Source organism: Taeniopygia guttata, chromosome 13 (genome assembly GCF_048771995.1).
Source record: "Taeniopygia guttata chromosome 13, bTaeGut7.mat, whole genome shotgun sequence".
In the NCBI taxonomy this organism is placed as follows: domain Eukaryota; kingdom Metazoa; phylum Chordata; class Aves; order Passeriformes; family Estrildidae; genus Taeniopygia; species Taeniopygia guttata.
In genome coordinates this window covers 16,497,033-16,517,507 of record NC_133038.1, presented here as the reverse complement: position 1 = coordinate 16,517,507, position 20,475 = coordinate 16,497,033, and the positions used below count along the sequence as shown (strand labels likewise).

Genomic DNA, 20,475 nt, shown 5'->3' with positions numbered 1-20,475 from the left:
ATGCAGCATTGTGGGGATGGCAGGTAAGGGTTTCTGGGCTCTCCTGGACCATCTCAGGTATCCCACCCCTGTTCTTTTCCATGTACTTGGAGGTGACAGTTCCCAGCTTCAGGTGTGTACACATGCGAGCCACAGCACCAGACAATCACACAGAGCATTTAAAACAGAATAAATGAGAAAGTTACCCCTTTCTGTTGCTCTTGGGGCTAAATGACAAAAGCAATAGAGTGAGATTTTCCCAGGTGGACTTTTTAATATCCAAAATGTTCTGTTTTATTTTGAGTCTCCAAAATGCTTGTGCACATGAACCCATGTCTGGCATCCATCCACGGATGGGTTTGGCCTGGCCTGCTCGTGCTGCTCTTCTGCTAACACAAATCTCTTGCTGGTTTGTTGTACAAACAAAACAGGTTCCTGCACCAAAACAATGTCAGAGAGCCAGATTCTAACTGAGATGCAGCTGTGCAAACCATGAGGGAGGCATTTGTGACTGAGCCCTGTGGGAGTCCTCTGCACCTTGGGAGCACAGGCAGAGGGACAAACAGCCAGCACAACCTCACATCTCCCTCTGCAAACTTGCTTTGATGTTCCTGTCAGAGGAAAATCCTTACACAAAAATACCTTATAACAAGCAGGTTTAAAAGGAGACAAATTCCTCCCTCTTGGTTCAATTTCCTGATTCTGCAAACTGCTTTCAGCCCCCCCAGCCCGTCTCCCATCCTGACCAATGCGTAAGCACGCTCTGGATTATCACAGCATAGGAAATCCACCCCAGGAATTTCCTGCTCCTTGTATCCTGCTTGATAAAGGAAATGGTCTAAGAAAGTTTGGTCTGAGCAGAAGGAGAGAGCAGACCAGAAGAACAATCAGATGTGTTGAGGGCTGGCTGCACCCCTCCCTTGCTGCATGGAGAAGTTCAGGATGAGGCCATTGCCTTTGTTTTGCAGAGCCTGATCTACACAGAGCAGCAGGGCCACAGGAAGCTGGGCAGCTTGCACAGATGCCCTTGAACCAGTTTAAACTGGTGTGAACAAATGCCTTTTTCCGGATTCAGCTGCCCCAGTGGAAGAAATTATCACACCAGCTGCCTGCTGCTGCTGCCTGCCAGTGGTGCCTTCCCGCTGGGAGCATCCCTTATCCACTCTGCTGAAAATGAGCTGGCGTGCTCAGCAAACAGGGACACGATGGATTTTGAAGCAAACCTGGCTCACTGTGTCTCAGAGAGGTGTGCCCGTGGGAGCAGCTCCCTGCCAGGGCTGCAGGAGGAGGAGGAGTGGGGACAGAAGGACACTGACACCTCACTGCTACAGGTGGATCTGTCACATCCCATAAAAAACTCTGCCCAATGATGAGAATTCACTCTCCTGCTTGCCCAGGTCTGCCATAATGCAACACAGAGCCAGCCTACACTGTGCAGGTAGCAGGGGCATGAGGGGACTTGCTTTGAAGAGAGAGAAAATTGCCTCAGAGGGTGAGGGCCAAGACAACCCCAGGGTTAGCTGCCAGTGTTCCCATATGGTGGCTTGCAAACCTCCCTGGGGGACCACAAGCAAGACATGCAAAGCTTCTCTAATTAGAACCCCAGATCAAACCACTGTGGTACAGAACCACTGAATGGCTTGAGCTGGAAAAAAGCTCAAAGCTCACCTCATTCCACCCCCTGCCATGGCAGGGACATCCTCCACTAACCCAGGTTGCTCCAAGTCCCACCCAGCCTGGGCTTGGACACTTCCAGGGATCCAGGGGCAGCCAGAGCTTGGCTCTAATACAGAAATGCAGGTGCAGAAGCAACATCCCTGTATGGAAGGTAGAGGACTTGGTGGTGTAGGAGATATCACAAGGTTAATTCTTAAAGCCCAGGTATTTAAAAATGCCTCCTGTCCCATGAACAGAGAGCTTTCTCTTTCCCTTCACTGGGTTCCAGCCCACACCAAGGCTGCCTTGCCCTCTGCCTGCTGGTGTCACTCACTGCCTGCTCTACTGCCAGCAGTGCTGGGGCTCCCAGCCCTGCAGCTCCACTGGCACTGTCCTGGCTCTGAAGGCACAGCTCCACCCTGCACTGCTGAGCAGCATCATGTGCAGTGTGCCTGTGCTCCAGGAGTGGGGCAGGGTTACAACACACTGTCCTGGCTGGCTGCTGTGGAGATTTGCAGACACAGGCTCAATAGTCCAGAAATCGGGGCTGGAGGAGGAGGCTCTTAATCCTGAAGGGAATGGATGCTTTGTGTGCACATCTGAAAGTACAGAAAAACACAATATTAATGACACTGGCAAAGGCTGGACTTGATCATACAACCATAGAATCACAGAATACCCTGAGTTGGAAGGGACCCCTAAAGATCATCAAGTCCAACTCCTGGCCCTGCAGAGACACCCTAACAATCCCACCCTGTGCCTGAGAGCGTTGTCTAAATGCTTCTTGAACTCAGACAGGTTAGGTGCTGTACCCACTGCCCTGGGGAGCTTGTTCTACTGCTCAACCACCCTCTGGGTGAAAAACCTTTTTCTGGTATCCAGCCTGAACCTCCCAACACAGCTCCAGCCATACCCTCAGGTCCTGTCTGTGGACACAGGAGCAGATTCTGGAGCTAGCCCTATGCTGTCCCTCAGGAGGACATTGATGAGCCCTGCCCTCAGTCTCCTCTTCTCCAGCTGAACAAACCAAGTGCCCTCAGCTGCTCCTCACAAGGCTTCCCCTCCAGGCTCTTCCCATCCTTGTGGCCTCCTTTGGACACTCTCTAATGGCTTAATGTCTTTTTTATCCTGTGTGCCCAAAACTGCCCACAGGACTGGAGGTGAGGCTGCTACAGTGCAGAGCAGAGGACAACCCCCTCCTGGCCCAGTTGGTCTTTTCAACAGAAATGATTTTGTGACACATCATACTATGGGAACAGCTTCTCCAGCTGGACTGGAAAGAACTGAGGAGGAGAAGTGGTGCACAAAGAACTCCTTTGTGCCATGGCCCCGTGTGAGCCCTCCTCTGGCAATACAGACCCCACTTTCAGGGGGCCAGCTGCCCATGCAGTGCCCCAGCCCCTGGTGCCCTGCTGGCCCTGGTACCTTGCAGCTGCTGCTGCCATGCCCGCAGTCTGTCCCGGGCCTGCCTGCTGCCCGCAGCTGCCGACTGCCCGTAGTGCCTCAGCGCCTCCGCCAGGTCCTGCTGCACCCCCAGGCCCTGCTCGTAGCAAACGCCCACGTGGAACCTGCTCTGGGCATCCTGGCACAGCAAGCACACAGGAAAGGAAACACAGAGTCTTCAGAACCTTCTTCAGAGTTTACTGCTCTGTCTTTGGTCACCTTGCTAAGTTTACTGCTCCATCCCTCAGGCTGTATCTCCAGTAGTTCAGTCCCCTGGAGAGGAGCATAATCTCTGGTTCTGCTCCTTCCCATCCCTTTCCAATTAAATTCACTGATTTCCCTTCAACACCCAGGGCTGTGGAGGGGGAACAAAGGAGCAGCTGGCTCTGCAGAGCATCCCAGTTGTCTCAGAGGTCAGAGCTGAGGTGTCTTGCATCACATCCTGATCCCACCCAAACTCTGAGCACGCCCTGAGACTGCCCTAAGAGAGTTCAAGCCCAAGTCTTGTGAAAACATCACAAATGCCACAGAGGTACTTGCTGCCAAGGGTTGGCAAATTCCCCTTTAACACAAGAGTGCAGCACTCTTCTGCTCAGCCTCACCTCATTCTATTCCAGAAGAAATCTCAGGCAGCAGAAATGAAGTAAATGAAGCAAATATGCACTTGAGAAAAAGCACCTGAACCACTCAGACGTATGTAGCTGCTGGGAACGAACTGGAAAGCAAAGGTTGGCACTGCAGTGAAGCCAAATGCAAACCCATGACATGTTTATGTGTCAGCTGTGCATTTTATCCTTGAGATCCAATGGGAGGCAAAGGGTCTCAGAGAGCAGGAAAGCAGGATGACACTCCTGAAGACACTAAAAAGACTTGTGGTCACACAGACCTTTCCAGCAACAAAGCCTGAAGAGTGCGACTGCTAGAAACATAATCTCAACAAGGCTTTGCAAAAAAAAAAAAAAAAAGGAAGAAAAACAAAAAAAAAACCAAAAAAACCCCCCAACTAAGCAGCATGTTTTAATAAACCCACTAGAAAAGAACATATTGCAAGTGTTGCTGTCTAGGATGTAGCTGGTAGAGGCAAGTGAAGTGAAGAAGTTGGTGAGTGGGTGCTTTGCAAAATGTTGCAAGTCTCAGCTTATGACAGCAATAAACTCCTTTAGAGATGAGATAAACACATTGAAGGATTGGCACTTCAGCTGTGACAAGAGATAGGGTTCAATCAGGAGAGCTGCACCACCATCTCTCACAGGATGAACACCTCAGAGCCAAGACTGCAGCGAGCGAAGATCCCCAAATTAGCATGGCAGAAGTGACTGAGACACCTTTAGAAATCTGCAGGTCAGGCTCAGTTCTCCAACAGAACTCTTTATTATATTCTGTGGCTGCATGTAGGAAATCAGGGAGGATAAAGAGTGGGAAACAAAGCAGAACACAGTTCTGGTGTTGGAAAAACACTTGTCAGAGTTCCCAGTTCAGCTCTACCAGAGAGAACAACCAGAGAAATGCTGAAACTGTGACTTTTTGTGCTGTTTTCCTTTTTCTGGATTTGTACTAAGCAATGCTGTCCTTGCTTCATCCATTCCCAGTGTTCTTTCAGCCAACTAAACATAAATTCCAACTGCAGGTAATGGGAAGTAAACCTGTCCATGGAGCCCTTCTCCCAAGAAAATGGGGACATCCCAGGCAGCCCACCAACATCCTGCCCTCAAGGCTGAGGCTCTGAAGCATCCACTACATCTGCTGAGCAGCAGAGATGGGGAAAGATGCTAAGGATCTGAGAACTCTGACCAAAACATGCCAGGGGTGCACCTGAGGACCTGCAGTTACCTGACAGATTTTGTTTGCCAATCAATGTGATACTGTTCAGCATAAACTGCTGACTCCAGGCTGTAAAAACAAAGCCAAGGATGAAGCTTAGGAGAGATCTTAAGCAGATTTAGAACTAAATACTGTGTACTGTGATGTCTGAGCTCCTGTGGCAAGTCAGGCCTTGTCCCACCAGACTGAGACTGTCTCCATGCTGGAAAGAGGGGGAAAACCCAAGAGAAAAGTTTACAATGATGTAAAAATGACCATTCAAAATGGTCGAACTTACTATAAAAAATTAATTAAATAAGATCTCACACACCTAAGGAGTGGGCAACACAATCACAAAGGAAACAGAATTGCCAAATGCAAAACAGTGCTGATAGCAAGAAATTTGGGTGTCACACTGTGATAGTTCCCTGAGACCAGCTCATCACTGCTCAGTGCCAGGCAAAGGGCAAGCAGGGCTAGGAATTATTGGAAGGGAATGCAGAACAAAGCAGAGGAGCTCATTATGTGAGATCCATGGCATACCTCCATCCTGAGTCCACTTTTAGTCTAAGCATCTTAAAATGGTCAAAGGAGAATTAGAAAAATAGACAGAAGAGTGACAAGCAAAGTAGAACAGCTTAACTACACGGAGACACAAACTAAACCAGCACTCTGCAGCCTGCAAAAGAAATGACTCAGAGAGGACACACTAAAGGGCACCATAACCACAACTATTAGCCAGCAGAACAGGCAATAGCTATTCATTATTTTCCATTGCACAAAAGCTGTGGGAACTCGAGTTAAAATGAACAAGTTCTTCAGGGAAAAAAATAAAAGAAGCAAAAAAAAAAAAAAAAAAAAAAAAGCCCTGGCCATTACAATGCAGCTGAAAACAAGGGGACAATGGCAAGAAACAGAACTGTGGGATGCAGAAACCTGGCTGCAAGACATGGGATCCACACTTCTGCTCCTCTAAATGCTGGCAGGGGTTCAGGAGAGTGCTGTGCCCACACTGTGGCACTGCCCTTCAAGAAAGAGAAGCCCGGGCCACTTGGGGAAAGTGCATGCAAAAAGATTCTTGGGGATCTAACATGACCTGTGAAGAGAAACAGCAACACTGGGGGAAGGCTGAATGGAGATTCAAGTGTTTAAATACGTTAAAGGTGCCTGAATTTAAAAATAAATCCAGAAACAGTCTTTCCATCCTCTCTATAAAAGGAGAGAAACAATGTGCCAATTTTGAAGAACAGATTTGAGATAAACACAATGAAGTTCTCCAAGTGATGCAGTAGTGAAAGATTTTGACTGAAGAGGGTGTAGATGCTCCATAATGGGAAAGCTGTACAATGCTGGAAGCTGGATGCAGGCACTGGTGCTGTAGGAACTTCTCCTGCCCAACAGGGCTCTCTCTGTAGGGTCTATCTCCTCTCCAAGAGGCACCAAGGCTCCACTCTGTCCCTTCACACTGGGCAGTAAAATCCTGACACTGGCTCCCGTTTCCTAGAAACCCTGCAATCCTCCACCTGCAGATCCCAGGCTGAGGACAATCCCTGGCAGAAGGATTATTTACCCCACTGTTTGCTGCCTGCAGCAGGTACTTCAGACCTCTTTTCTCCTGAGGCTGCAGCCCCCTCATGTAGAACACTCCAAGATAAGCCTGTGCCTGCAACAAAACCACATGGTCCAGATCAGTCAGGATTTTAATTATTTGTTTTTTTTACTGATTTTCAAGCTGCTCAAATGCCGGGGTTACTGTGGCAGGGGCTTTTAGGAGAGGCAGCGCTGCCTTAAGAAAAATCAGCATGACTGGGTAAACACAAAGAATTCACATTTGAGATCAGAGTATCATTTTAAACTCCCTCTGGGAATCAGAGCCAGGGAATGGCTCCCACTCGTGTCCTGTCCCCAAGATCCAGCAGATGCACCCGCTGGCCAGTGAGCTCCAGGAGGCACAGGCACTGCCAGCCTGCCATTCCCAGGGCGAGATGGCACTGCCTAAATGCATCTCCTGGACTGGGAAAGGAAGGCAGGAGACAGATCTGCACAGATGAGTCATCTCAGAAAGTCACAGATACAAAATGAGGAATCTGTTCTTGCTTCAAGCACTGGAAGTTCCTCCAGTACAGCGACCTGTACTCTTGGAATTGAGAGGAGATGAAAACTGAGCTGTGTTTTCAAGCACAGGTCAGCTCTCCCAGCCAAAGGTTTAATGTAAGAGCCCACTGACAAGAGCCAACCAATGTGTGACACAGTGGCTCTGTCTGCAGGCAGGGCTGTCTCCCAGACACTGTCAGCAATGTAAACAGAGAATCAGAGAATGGTTTGGGTCAGAAGGGACCTTAAAGATCCTCTAGTTCCAACCTCTGTGCTGTGAGCAGGCATAAATACATTGGAAGGCTTTCCCTTCCAGTGCTGGCTAGGATGTGGCTCCAACCCTTCAGTCAGGGCTGTCTGACCTGTGGACACCAACCTCTGTGATGCCAGCCCCTGCTGCTTGCTCCAGGAGTGCCACAGCCTTGTGCTGCCTGTCCTGGAGGCTGCCAGGGCCGTGCTGCAGCAGGTACCTGGCGTAGCGGTACTGGGCCATGGCGTGACGGCTGCTGGCTGCCTGGCAGTAATAAAAACCTGCCTGAGAGAGAGAGAGAAACCCAGCTGATGCATGCCCTCAGCATGACGTGGCTCCCTTCAAGCTTCACCTCTCAGCTAGACCCATCACAAGCTGCATCCCACCCCAGAGCCCTCCCACAGCAGAACATCGCTGGGTCAGGCGAGACAGAGGACGGTGAGTGCCCCAGAGCCCTGGCACCAGCCTGCCCGAGATGAAGGGGTGGCACTGGGCCAACCACGGCTCAAACCAAGCTGCCTTTGCAGCTCTCCCCAGCTCCAGCAGCTGCTGGCCAGCTTGCACTAGGTGGCAGGCTGGAGTTACGGGAGCCAAACTGGAGATCTGAGAAGCCCTGGGATGTGCAGTGGTGTCTTAAATACAGCGACATGACAGGTTTCTCCTTGGAACCCCGCTGGGTGCTGGTAGCACAGCCTGTGCACCTGGAGAACCCTCAGAAGCTGTGGGAAAGGGATCTCAGAACACCTCTCTGAGGGGATTGGTGACACTGAAAGCAGCTCTGCAAAGCTGCAATTTTTATTATTTCCAGCATTTTCTACCGAGTCTTCAGAACCTGGGCTGTCCCAGGCTCCCCAGGGAATGGGCACGGCCCCGAGGCTGCCAGAGCTCCAGGAGCCTTTGGACACCACTCCCAGGGATGCACAGGGTGGGACTGTTTGGGTATCCAGGCAGGGCCAGGAGCTGGACCAATGATCCCTGGGGGTCCCCTCCAGCTCAGGACATCGCATGACTTTCCCAGCCATGTAAAGGAACAAAGCTCCAAGCACCCAGCACAGGTCCCTCTCCTGATGTGTGCTGCCCACACCCACCCCCCAGGCAGGCCCTGGATACCTTCTCCAAGTCCTTTTCCGTGCCCCTGCCGTGCTCGTAGCACAGCCCCACGTTGAACTGGGCTTTGCTGTAGCCCCGATCTGCTGCCAGCTTGAAGCAGGTGAAGGCTGCCCGGCAGCGCCCCGCCCTCATGCTCTCGATCCCTGGGGAAAACACAGCCTAAAACCATGGAAAACAGGGAAAAGCACACAGCCACAACCCAGCCTCCAATGCAGCAACCTCCCCCACAGCCACTGGGCCTTCCTTGGCTCACACCAAGTGCTCTGGGCCACTTCCAGCTGGCTCACCAACCCTCCCTCCACAGTTTCCGTAAGAAAAATGGCAACATTGCATTTTAGGGATTTTTCTGGGCTCGTGGCAGAGAGGGATCACAGGCTAACACAACGTATGGCTCACACAGAAACAACTTGCTTTTCAGTGCTGCAACTAGTGGTGTATATAGGGCAGGGACTTTTCTTAGCTCATTGCATCTTCCTTCTGCTTTTCTTAGAGTTGCAATCCTGCAATTGCTTTTTCAGCTTGCCAGGAAAACTGTGAGCTCAGACAATAAAAGAAGGATACAAGGATATGACATCTTGTGTTGCAAAAAAGACAGAGATGGCTTAATTTCCAGCTACAGATGTCAGGACAACAGTGCAGGCTTCAAGCAAGTCTGGATTGAAATATGCTGAGATAAATCAGGTGGCACGATGGGACAAAGGGCAATAAATCTCTCCAAGCACAGTTAAAATTGCTGAAAGGAGGCTTCAGCTTGGGTATTTGCCATCCCTGCCTTCTCACAAGACCTGCAACCATTTGGAGGTCCTCCAAAATGAGAAACCTGTGGTTTAAGGGCAAAACAAAACCAACTCCACATTACCAAGGATATTCAATGCAATGGAAATATCAATTCGGAAAATCTGCTGCAATTGGAAAGCGGCTTCCTCCAAATGCCCTCGATGAGCTGGGTCACCCTGAGGAGTCAGAGAGAAAAGCTATTAAAGACAGCTAAATCATATCAACCCTAGAGGAGATTCTGGCTTGGAAACCAAGCAGTGAGACCTGTTTGTATGGTAGTTCAGTCATCAGAAGGGTGAGGTCATGTGTACACACAAAACCCTCCCTGTCCTACACAGCCACCTTGCTGGGGAAGCTGTATGGACACTGCTCCCCTGCCCTCTGGCCAGGAGCTTGGTGCAGCCTTTCAGGCATCAGCAGACCTTTCAGAATTCAGCAAATACCTGATTCTACTCAGAGCAGTCTGTAGCTCCTCCTGAGGGGCAGAGCAGGGACAGCTCCCAGCTCTGCCCTGGGACAGGGACAGCACCCAGGGAATGGCTGGAGCTGGGCCAGGGCAGGGCCAGGCTGGATTTTGGGAGAAGTTTCTTCCCCCAGAGGTGCTGGCACTGCCCAGGCTCCCCAGGGAATGGGCACGGCCCGAGGCTGCCAGAGCTGCAGGAGCATTTGGATACCAGGGATGCACAGGGCGATTCTTTGGGGGTCTGGGCAGGGCTGGGACTGATGATCCTCATGGATCCCTTCCAAATCAAGGTATTTCATGATTCTAAGATAGCTCCCCTCTCCAAAATTAACATTACCCCTTGTTCCCTCTCCCACATCATGCTCAGAGCACAGTCCCTGCCAAAACACCCTCACGCCTTTGCTTTACCCAGTCCCAGCTGAGCTGCCCCTCAGCTGGACTGAGCACTGCCCAGAGCTGCTGAAACGCTGCAGGGCACAGCCAAATCCTTTCCTCCTGGGCAATGAACAGCCTGGGATGTGGGAGGAGGCTCAGCCCAGCCCAGCTCCACACCATCGAGTGGCAGCAGAGCTCAGTGCACAGAGGGAATCAGGAAAATGCCCCTTGGCACCCACAGCTCCACTGCTGAGCTCCCAAGAGGCCAAGACAGGTCCAAGGCCCCTCCCTGACCCAGCTGCAGGCTCTTCCTCCAGCCCTGCACAAAGAGCACCTCCCAGGATGGAGAGATCCATGCTCACCCCCTCAGCAGATCAAGCAAATTCATCCTTGGTGTTTTTGCAGGAACTCACTCTGCTAAAAACTGAATTTACCTCACTCTGCTCACAATGTCCTTGAGCGATTGCTCAGCCGAGTGATTATCTTAAAATGGGAATTATTTGCATCTAAGATGTGAATTGCAAAAAATTGGCAGGTTTAATCACAACAAGAACAATAATATAATTTATGGCCTTGTGACTCTCGAGCTGATGCACTCTCTTCAAGCCCCAAGTGCTTCCCTCTTTACCAGACAAGAGCCAGCCCTGATTTGCAGCGTTTGGAGTGACACCACCTTCCTCAGTCATGGGTTGTCTGGTAAACACCAAAATAGCAACAGCATGTAATTACCTAGTGAAAGATTGCATCAAAATGCATATACACAGCAACACACTGGCGCTGCTGAATTTATTTTTTTGTTTGGTTGCTTGGTTTGGTGTTTCTCACCATTTTCTTTCAGTGCTTCCTTGCCAGCAGCCTGTTACAGAGATACATCAAAGCATGGGGATGTCAGTTTGTAAATCCTGGAATTTTCTGGCTATAGCAGAGGTCAGTATATCCCATCTCCCTTTTTTCCCCCATACTTGTGTGTGAGTGTTGCTCAGCCTGTGCTTGGGGTAACTCTGGGATGTGTTTCTGCAGGGAAGGTGCAGACAGAGGAGGTGGAAAATGAAACCTTACCTTTGCACTGTGGATCACTGGCCCCACCCTGGAGCTCACAGGGATTTGGAACTCCCCTGCATTAAAAAAAAATCCAACAAAAAAGCAAAGTTTAGCAGTGCTGCGTCTTTGTCTCTTCTTAGCCTCTCTATTCCACAGCTCTTTTCTAAAGATCTAATCTCCCATTCAGTCAGGGACATGAGGAACAGAAGGAATCCCAACCAATCTGAGCTTTGGAGCAAAAGCAAGCTCTGGAATCCAGCCCTGTGGCTGCAGCTCCTCCAGAAAGGCCTCTGGTTTTGATCTGAAGACACCGAAAGTAGAGAATCTTCTGCTTCTCCTAAATGTTCCAGTAACTTGTAATCACTGCTTTAAACCCCTGTGCTTCATTTCAAATTAAAGTACTTCTACTCTGGGTTTCTGCTCCCAGGCACTGGCTCTTCTAGGTTTTTTTCTTCTTTACTAAAAAGCCAATTCCTCCTTTTGAAAGTCCTGACACGACTAATCAGCCCCTTTTGATTCCTGTCTGCGATTCTAAAAAGACTGCACCATTCATATCTTTCAACTGCAGCACTTTTCTACCAGCCTTAGTTAATTTTATGACTTTTTGCTACTATTCCTGAATTTCCAACAGGGTTACTGAGGTGCAGCCCCACTCAGCAGTTTCACAAGAGGGGTGCCATTGCCTCCTCATGCCCAGTTTGCCTGGATGAGAACTGCTGCAGCTCCCAGCTCGCCCAGGGCATCACACCCAACCCTCAGCTGAGGTGCTGCCTCCCCATCTCCTTCTCCAGGTAATTCCTCTGCAGGGTACAGCCCTGCTTCTGCCAGGGGAGGATCAGCCCCCTCAGGCACACTGGGACAGCCATGTGTCACCAGTTTCAATCAGAATTATCTGACAGAGCACCTCCAGCCTGAGCTAAGCCACCGTGCTCAGAGCAGGATTGTGCTGGCAGTGGTTGCAGTGGCATTCACTCCTGCCACTGTAAGAGGACAAGGACCTCCACAAAGAGGAGGCAGCCTGAGGCCAAGGACTTTTAACCTGGGTCACCACAAGCAGCTGGATCCCACTGGACACTGAACTCCAGGTGCTGGAGCTTCGACCACTTTGAGCCAGAGCTGGGCCGTCCCTGTGCCTCCCTCTCAAGCTGTGTGAGAGCCAACACAAGTGAAGCAAAATGTCCTTTTAGGGCCTGATTCCTGCACTGCTGGCCCTGTCTGGCTCCAGGAGCAGCAGCAATGAGGTGTGCAGCAGGCAGGAGTGCTCCTTGCAGCCTGTGTGCCAGCTGCAGCCTCATTATTCCCAGACAAAAAATTCCCCCCTGGCTGTATTCAAATGTGTGTTATCTGAACAGGCCCCACTCACCCAACAAGCAACATCACTGTGGCAAACATGACTCCTATGCAGCATTCCACCTAAAGAAGTATAATCTGTGAATTTATTAGTTGTGCTTTCTGTTTCTTTGCAGAGCAGGCATCAAATTATCTGATATTTCTCAGTGTAAGGCTCTATCGTGTATCTCCCTTGTGATGTAATTTGGGTTTTTGCCACACAAACAACTGCAAATCCCATGGAAAAAAATGGTCTGTATTAAGAATTCTCCCACTCCTTGTTTAAACAGCATTAGTACATCCATACTTTAAAGGAACTGTACATTTTGCATGGATGTCTACTCCTAAATCAGAGACTCCTTGTTTACTGTGAAAATGTTGTAATTTGGACAAACCACTGAACCACGAAAAATAAACAGCCACTAATTCTGAATTCTGTCAGCCTGCAGAAGCACCTTGTGCCCCTCTACCACGGGAAACCTCTCCTCACTCCAATCTCCACAGATCAGGGTTACCAGTCCCAGAGGAGATCTGGAAAAAAGCACAGGGACCAAGCTCTCCTGACACCCACCCCAGGCCTGAAGGATCAGAGTCCCAGAATGGTTTGGGCTGGAAGGGAACTTCAAGCTCACCCTGCCATGGGCAGGGACTCCTTCCACCATCCCAGGCTGCTCCAAACCCTGTCTAACCTGGCTTTGGACACTTCCAGGGATCCAGCTGCTCTGGGAGACCTGAATTCCCTTAGAATCACCTTGGAGGCTGGGCAAGCTAAATTATTCTTCAGGTTATGTTTAAAAGATGGGAATATTACAGCTGGAATTTTCTGTGCAACTTTATTTCTACTTCTTCAAACCCGTGCTATGATGCAAGATGACTGCACATTCTTTTTTCTATGCAGTCTTGCAGCTTTCAGTGTTCTGGATGCCCAATGCTCACATCTTCAGCAGTTAATAAATATTTTTGTCTCTCTCCACTGTTCATCCTGGACTAATCAAGTGTTGCTCACAGCTAGCTCCAAATGAGGAATTAATAATCTTCTCCTAGACAGCCTAGATTGCTCATCCCAAAACATCCACCAGAACGAAGTCACAACAAGAGCTGGCCAAAATCCAGCATTTCTGCCTCATGGAAAATTTCACTGTTTCCAATTGGTTTCATTGTGCTTTGAAATGAAAACACACTTTTGCAATGTCTGTAATCTCAGAATTGAAATAACGAATTTTACAGTTCTGCCAGGGGTAAAATACAACTCCCCAGGGCATCATTCAGCTGCTGTAACACTGAGACTGGCTGTAATCACCTGCTTGCTCACTCTGTGCCTTTAACTTCCAGCAAAAAGCCTCTGAGTGAGGCAGAAATTGCATGGAAAAAAAATAAGATGTGAACACAGAGCTGAGGACTTGCTGGTAGCAATATCCAGAATGCAACTTAAAGCAAGTTTTAAGTTAATTTCCTGAAGTTTTCTTTTTAAACAAAGGAATAGCTTTTGATCCTACTGTACTCCAATAAAATTGGGATGGCTCTCGTGGAGAGCTGAGATGTTGGGATCCATCCCACAGATCTTTGCCACAACAACAGCAGATTGTCACTGCACAGGGACACCAGCACCAGCAAGTGTGGAAATGAACTGAAACACCCAGAGAAAGGGGAAGGACACGGAATTCTCTCCAGAAGATCCCTTGCCATTGCTGGCAGCAGCAAACTGGAGCAGGGAAGGTACATTCTGCTGCACTCTCAGCTCTGCTCTCTCATGGCAAGGCTTTGCTACCAGATTCCCCTGCATCATCTGCCAGGCGTCTGTCCTTCCCCTCCTTCTGCTCTCCCCAGCTTCCTGCTGCATCCTCACTTTGCCAGCCTCACCCTCCTTCAGTAGCTAAACACCAGGGAAAAAAAATCCTGTACCTCAGGCAGGTTTTTCTGTAGAAAGCAAAATGTAATGAAAGAAAGCGATCATCAAGCTTCACTTTCCATGGAAAGATTCCCAGGATTTCTCACATGACAAAACCCTGCATTTTTTCACCCCTCTTCAATGCAGATTACCAAATCTCTTCCTCCTGACTTTTCTCTGTAAATTCCCACAAAATGGAGGCACAACAAAATGTGGAATGTAACCTGAGGACTTATGTACGGAGCAAAATCAAATTATTTCTGACATATATTATCTCTGACAAGTGACAGTTGGAGATGCTTGGGCAGAAAGGGTGAGGAGCAGGGATTATAAAGTCATGCTCTCCCTGGCAGAACTTTCCAGCAATCAGCTGTTCTGTGATCTGAGCAGGAAGCTTGGCTGGACCAATTAAGTCTCATTTCAATGTGTAATTTTACCTAATCACTTCTTGGAACCCACTTGTACTTCTGGCCTGTAGCAGTGAGTTCCACAATTTACCTGGGCACTGGCCAAACACAAAATGCCTTTTGCTTTTTTCCAAACTTGCCACCTGACCCTTCTGTGCAGCTTTTAATATCAGCATTATGAAAAAGAGTGTCCCTATTCTCTTTCTCTCGACACTTTCAGTTTCACAGAGCACCAGCACATTCTTTGCCACTTCATTTTTTTTAAGCTGAAGAGTCAAGTCTGTGTTTGGATGTAATTGTCTCCCTGTCATCTTTTCTCTGCAGTTTTGTCCCTGTTTTTCAGGCACTGTCCTTTCCTTAAGTGCTCAAGACGTGGCTGCATCCCAGACTCACATGAACCCACGGCACTGCCTTGTCCTCAGCTCCTTCCTTCACCATAATTAACATTTAATTGGCCTCACTGCTGTCGAGCACTGACTTAACCTTATCAAAAGCACATCCACAGTGACTTTAAATGTTCCCTCTGCAAGACAATTATTAATTTGACACTCCTCACTCTGCATGTGTATTTACAGCCACACTCCCCCGTGCACACTCGTTTAACCCACCTGGGGATTACCCTGGCTTTGGCTCTCCTGCAGCCTTTGCTTGTGACTTTCAGATTTGACTGTCCTGGAGAATTTTGTACCATTTGCTGCTCCTGCTGCCTCGTTCATCACCTCTTTTTTTTTTTTCCAAATCACTGCTGACTGTGCTGAACAGAGCAGGTTTAACAAAGGACAGGGGAATCCTACAGTAATGGCTCTCCACTGTGGAAACTTTCTTGTGCTTTAAGGAGTCACCAGCCCAAGAGTAACCCCTCCATGTTCCCTCACATCAGCTTTACTTCTTTAGATAGCTTTGGTTTAGGTCCTGTCTAGACGATTTTGGGAAAGCTAAAAGCTGGATTATCTTGCTCCACATGCCTGTTGACTTCTCCAAAGAAGTCTTAATAGATTTACAACTCTCTCAAGTCTCTGCAAGGGAGCAAACTGGCCTGAGAAATAGCTTCCTAAATCCTTCCAAGACCTTTGATACAGCCCACTCATCCCAGCATCTGACACCTCTCTCCTGTAACGGAGTTTCTACCAAATTAGAATCACCTTTTTTGCAGCTTTGTGCCTCAAACCAACAGCCACCCACCCCTTTTTCAAGCTGTGCAATCTGTCAGTGCTCATTCCCCTGGCCACAGAGCAGGTCTGAGCATGGGATTACAGATCATCCTGAGAGGCTCAGTGATCTCCCAGCTTCTGAAGAGCATCTGAACAAAGACCACGTGCCCTTAGTGACTTGTCACTGTTCAATTTAGCAGTTTGCCCAAAAGCTCTTCCTGTTGACTCTCAGTAGGAGCTGTTTGTCAGACACACAGTCACTCCAGGACGTTCAGCTGTGCCAACTGCAGGCACTGCTGTCTCCACTCCTTCCCACCACTCCTCTCAGAGGTCCATGTCCAGTCACCTGCCAGTGCTGGAGTGCTTCTTAATATGCTCCAGGCTAAAGCAGATGGGTTAAACAGTCTAATTGGCAGTTTAGGTAAATTAACCTGGCTGTTTTCCTGGAGTTAATTAGGAGACATGGAAACAAAATGCTCTATTTGCCAACTGATGGGAATGGTAACCTCTGGCAGGAGAAGGTTTGATAAGCAGTGATGGGCAGTAGCTGAAATCAGCACAGAAGGAAGCCAAAATTCTGAGAGAAAGCAGAAAATGGGGAACAGCTCTGACCTTTTCTGCAGCACCTTCATTTTTAAAATTCTTCCCTGTGAGGGGCTGAGACCCTGGCACAGGGAAACCGTGGCTGCTTCCTGGATCCCTGGAAGTGTCCAAGGCCAGGCTGGACAGGGCTTGGAGCAGCCTGGGACAGTGGAAGGTGTCCCTGCCCATGGCAGGGAACGAGAAGAGCTTTCAGGTCTCTCTCAACCCAAACCAGTCTGTGATCTTGTGATTTAGCCAACATCTGTGGTTGGTTTCCTGATGTGTCTCTTCTACACCACTACTGAATGTTGTCCCTTTACCACCTGTTCCAGCAGGCTTCCTGCTTCCTACAACTTTCCTGAGGCCATTAGCAGTGTTTCTATATCCAGTGAGCTCTAGGCCTCATCTGATCTTCCATAGTGTGACTTTAAATTCCCTATGTAGGACACACTTTCCTGGGCGAGACTTCAATTTTGTTGGAGTCTATCTTTCTATTTTTATAAAACTCATTTTAATAATGTCTTTGATACCTCCTTCCACTGTCTTATCTATGGCATAAGAGCTCAGAAATGCATCCTCATCTTGCAGGATGATAATAATTCCTCCAGTTTCACACCATGTACACCAGTCTCCCAGATCAATGGTGCAGCATCCTCCTGAATCCTTCTGGCTGCAAACATCTGTCCACAATAAAAGAACAGGACTGGATGCTGCAATCAGTCTGCTAAGGCAGAGCACTGTTGGGAAAGCTGTTGTCACCTGCAGTTACAGCACAGCCTTGTCTCTGCCTTCAGGAGGTTTTTTCCTCCTGTCTCTGGACTGTGAATCATCTCTCTGAAATTCTGCCTTTCCACTCTCACCTGCCTCCTCTAATGTCAATAAATTGCTACACACTCCGTGGCTCTGAGCTTGCCTCGGAGCAAGTCCCAGGTCCTTCTGGCAGGAGTATCCTGCCCGCAGCACATGGCACATACCTGCTTCTGCCCAGGGCTGCCTGTCTCCTGGCCCCGAGGGGATGCCTGAGGATGAATTCTCTGCTACAGCCTCTGGACGTGCTTTCTGCAGGAGCTGGGAGCCCAGCTGCTCGCCAGGACAGCTGTTTGAGGCTTCAGTCACCACTGTAACACAGAGCACAAAGGCTGTGTCTGCTCCAGGTGACAACATCGGTCTGTGCAGGGACTCAGCTCCTCTGACCACACAGACAGGCAGGAGGAAAGTTCGTGCAGAAGAATCCAGAACGGAAAACAGAGGTAAGGGCACACAGAGTGGGACTGCAGCAAAGCGTTAAGAAGCAGAGATTCTTCTGACACTGTCGGCAGGGCCCGAGAGCGGCCCTGGGCCTGTCCCGGGCTCAGACAGCCCGCCCTGAGGCAGGGCCCTGGGCCTGTCCCGGGCCCAGCCAGCCCGCCCCGAGGCAGGAACCCCGGCCTGTCCCGGGCTCAGCCAGCCCGCCCCGAGGCAGGAACCCCGGCCTGTCCCGGGCTCAGCCAGCCCGCCCCGAGGCAGGAACCCCGGCCTGTCCCGGGCTCAGCCAGCCCGCCCCGAGGCAGGAACCCCGGCCTGTCCCGGGCTCAGCCAGCCCGCCCCGAGGCAGGAGCCCCGGCCGGCAGCCCCGCCGCCCTCCCCAGGCCCGGCGCTGACCTGCGGGCTGTGGGGACAGCGGGGATCGCCGGGGAAACCTTCGCTCTGTCCGGGCGTCCTGCAGCGACCTGAGCCCCGCGATCTGCCGGAGCAGCTGCAGCAGCAGCGCGCCCACCGCGCCCTGCGGAGAGCGGACACGGTCAGGGACAGCCCCGCTCCCGCCGGCCCCGATCCCCCGAGTGTCCCGGCGCCGCTCCTCACCCAGGTGACGGCCTCCCGCACGGAGCAGCGCGGCACCAGGCCGGGCAGCGGCCGCCGCCGTCCTCCTCCTCGCTCCGGGCCATCCTGCCCCGCGGGCTGCCTGCAACAACCGCACACACACGGGCGCCGTGAGGCCGCGCCGCCGGCCCGGGGCTGAGGACACCCGGGGCGGGGGACACCCGGGCCGGGGGACACGCGGGCCGCACTCACCGCTCGGAGCTGCGGCCGCCGCCCAGCCCGGGGGCACAGGCGGGACGGGCGGAGGTGGGCGCGCAGCGGCCGCGGCCCGGCAGCAGCAGCCGCCACATCCCGCCCGAACGCGCGGCCCACAGAGACCGGCGGGCACACAGGGGACAGCGGGGACACGGGAGGCTATGGGGAGGGCAGGCGGAGCGGCAGCATGGCCGCGGAGAGGGGACACGGCGGCACGGAGCGAGGACGGAGCGGCGGCAGCACCATAGAGCGCGGCAGAGCGGCCCCGCCGCCGCGGAGCGCCACAGAGCGCCGCCCGGCCGGGAGGTCCGTGCGGGCACCCACGTCCTGCTCTGCCAAACGAGCAATGTGTCAAACATCTCTGAATAAAGGTGTTCGCCGGTGTTTGATCTCTGTCTGCTTTCCAGCCTAATCAACAAGAAGGGTGGTGGTGTCCGTGAAACAGCAGCTCACAAGCTCTAAGTGATGTTCAGGTGTTCGAAGGACTTGTTGGGTAGAGTGACCTTGCTAATGATGCTGACATTTCATGTATCAGAAATAGTTAACAATTTGTCCAGAGGGTAATATGGAATGAGAAGGGGGTTATGAAACAGGGTGCTGCCTTATTGTTGTAAAATGTGGAATGAATTAAAAATAAGGAAAGATGTTCTTTGATGCTTGATCTTTGTATGCTTTCAAGCCGCATCAACAAGAAGGGAGATTTAATCCCTGGAACAAATAGCACCTAACAAGCTCTAAGTGATGTCCAAGTGTTAGAAGGACAAATTACTAGGAATTGCCTTGCTGAGGTTTAGGGCTGGACACGTTTCAACGACCTCAGACCCCAGGGAGGTTGAGGAAGCTTGTAAAGAAGGATGAGCCACTGATGGTGGACACAAGGCAGAATTTATAGACACAAGGACATTTGACAGAACCCACAAGGTAAAGAAGAATGTGACAAAGCCAACTCAGCAGCCGGGCTGAAATCAGCTCCGATTGGGTAGAAGGTAATTCCAGCAGGGGCAGGTCGCAGCCACTGACCCATGGCCCAGGAAACCACTGACCCAAAAGAGAAGGACTGAGTGTGGGACTAATTAGCATGAGAAGCGAGAGATTCATTAACCAATAGAAGATAGAATCCTAATTAATAGGAGAACTAGGTGACATGTAGCCAGTGAACACTGATGCCTTTGTTTGCTAAAATGTAAACTAAATAAATCAAATACGTGTGGATCAGCCTCTTGCACAGAGGAAAGAACCTGTTTTGGGCTAAGAGGGAGAGTCCCTGGGGATCTGCTGTTGTGTGGGGTGGGGGATAAGTCCTCCTAGGGAAAGCATGGATAGGGACACACCCCAGGCTTGTCATACCCAGGTTGTTCCTGTAGCTTTGAGGTGTCTGTGAGTGCTCCCTGAGCCCTGGGGGTGACAAAATATAGGAACCACCTCAACAGTGGGGAGTGCTGAAGGATTCCTTTTATTGCACTATAAACTGGATAAAGTGCCTTTTCCTTTACCAGAGTTGCACCCAACAGAGACCATACCATGCCAGCCTGAAAAAAAAAAAAACCCCAAACATCTTCATGTCTTCCTCACCCTGGGCTTCCACCAGGAGTAGGAATATTGCCCTGCTCATTCTTGCTAAACACTTGTTTTTTTCTTTGTTCCATAGGCACAGAAATTCTTGGTCATTCCAGCTTGATCTCTCTTTCTAGAATGTGGTGTTTTCTCTGCAGGTAATTCCCGTTATGAGCTCCAATTCTTGTTCAGTATTAGCTGTGGTTTATGCTTGAATGGCTGCAGGTTTAATTCCAGCTGTGGAAGATCCATAATTGCTCTCCTTCATCAGCCTAAACACTTGCTTTAAACTACCAAATTTCTCTTGGTGTTCCACAGCTTTTTTTTTTTTTTTTTTTTTTTTTTTTGGTAGTGTCATAAGAAACACAAATCCTTTATCCTTTTCACCCCAGATTTGGCTTAATAGTGTAATTACAAAGTCATTTAGTTGCCTGTTTCACTAAATGTGTCTGTAATTGTCTCATGTTAGTAGACTAGTGTTTGCTAAGCTACTACAGTTTGTTTGGGGATGAAAATTACAT

The 20,475-nt window shown here is 50.2% G+C and overlaps 1 protein-coding gene across 2 annotated transcripts; it reads right to left on the bottom strand.

Moving 5' to 3' along the window:
* Nucleotides 1-228: 228 nt before the first annotated feature.
* Nucleotides 229-18,871, bottom strand: DELE1 (DAP3 binding cell death enhancer 1). 2 transcript variants are annotated; one of them, XM_030283798.4, is made up of 11 exons: nt 18,398-18,868; nt 18,188-18,287; nt 17,987-18,107; nt 17,320-17,463; nt 11,007-11,062; nt 9,192-9,285; nt 8,333-8,475; nt 7,349-7,507; nt 6,449-6,541; nt 3,061-3,217; nt 229-2,234 (listed from the first exon to the last, which is right to left on the bottom strand). In XM_030283798.4, the coding sequence occupies exons 1-11, from the start codon at nt 18,757-18,759 to the stop codon at nt 1,978-1,980; spliced, it is 1,686 nt and encodes a 561-aa protein (XP_030139658.4). In that variant the 5' UTR covers nt 18,760-18,868; the 3' UTR covers nt 229-1,977. The 2 variants fall into 2 exon arrangements, with proteins under 2 accessions (XP_030139658.4, XP_032606695.3); XM_032750804.3 differs by lacking the exon at nt 17,320-17,463 and having other exon boundaries at nt 18,398-18,871.
* Nucleotides 18,872-20,475: the final 1,604 nt, after the last annotated feature.

Excerpts from the sequence above, each read along its gene's own strand:
- DELE1 (XM_030283798.4), bottom strand. The coding sequence starts at position 18,759 with ATGTTTGACACATTGCTCGTTTGGCAGAGCAGGACGTGGGTGCCCGCA. Across the intron at positions 9,286-11,006 it reads CAGTGATCCACAGTGCAAAG|GGTGACCCAGCTCATCGAGG; the intron begins GTAAGGTTTCAT and ends CTGACTCCTCAG. Across the intron at positions 3,218-6,448 it reads TGCAGGCAGCAAACAGTGGG|GATGCCCAGAGCAGGTTCCA; the intron begins GTAAATAATCCT and ends TTGCTGTGCCAG.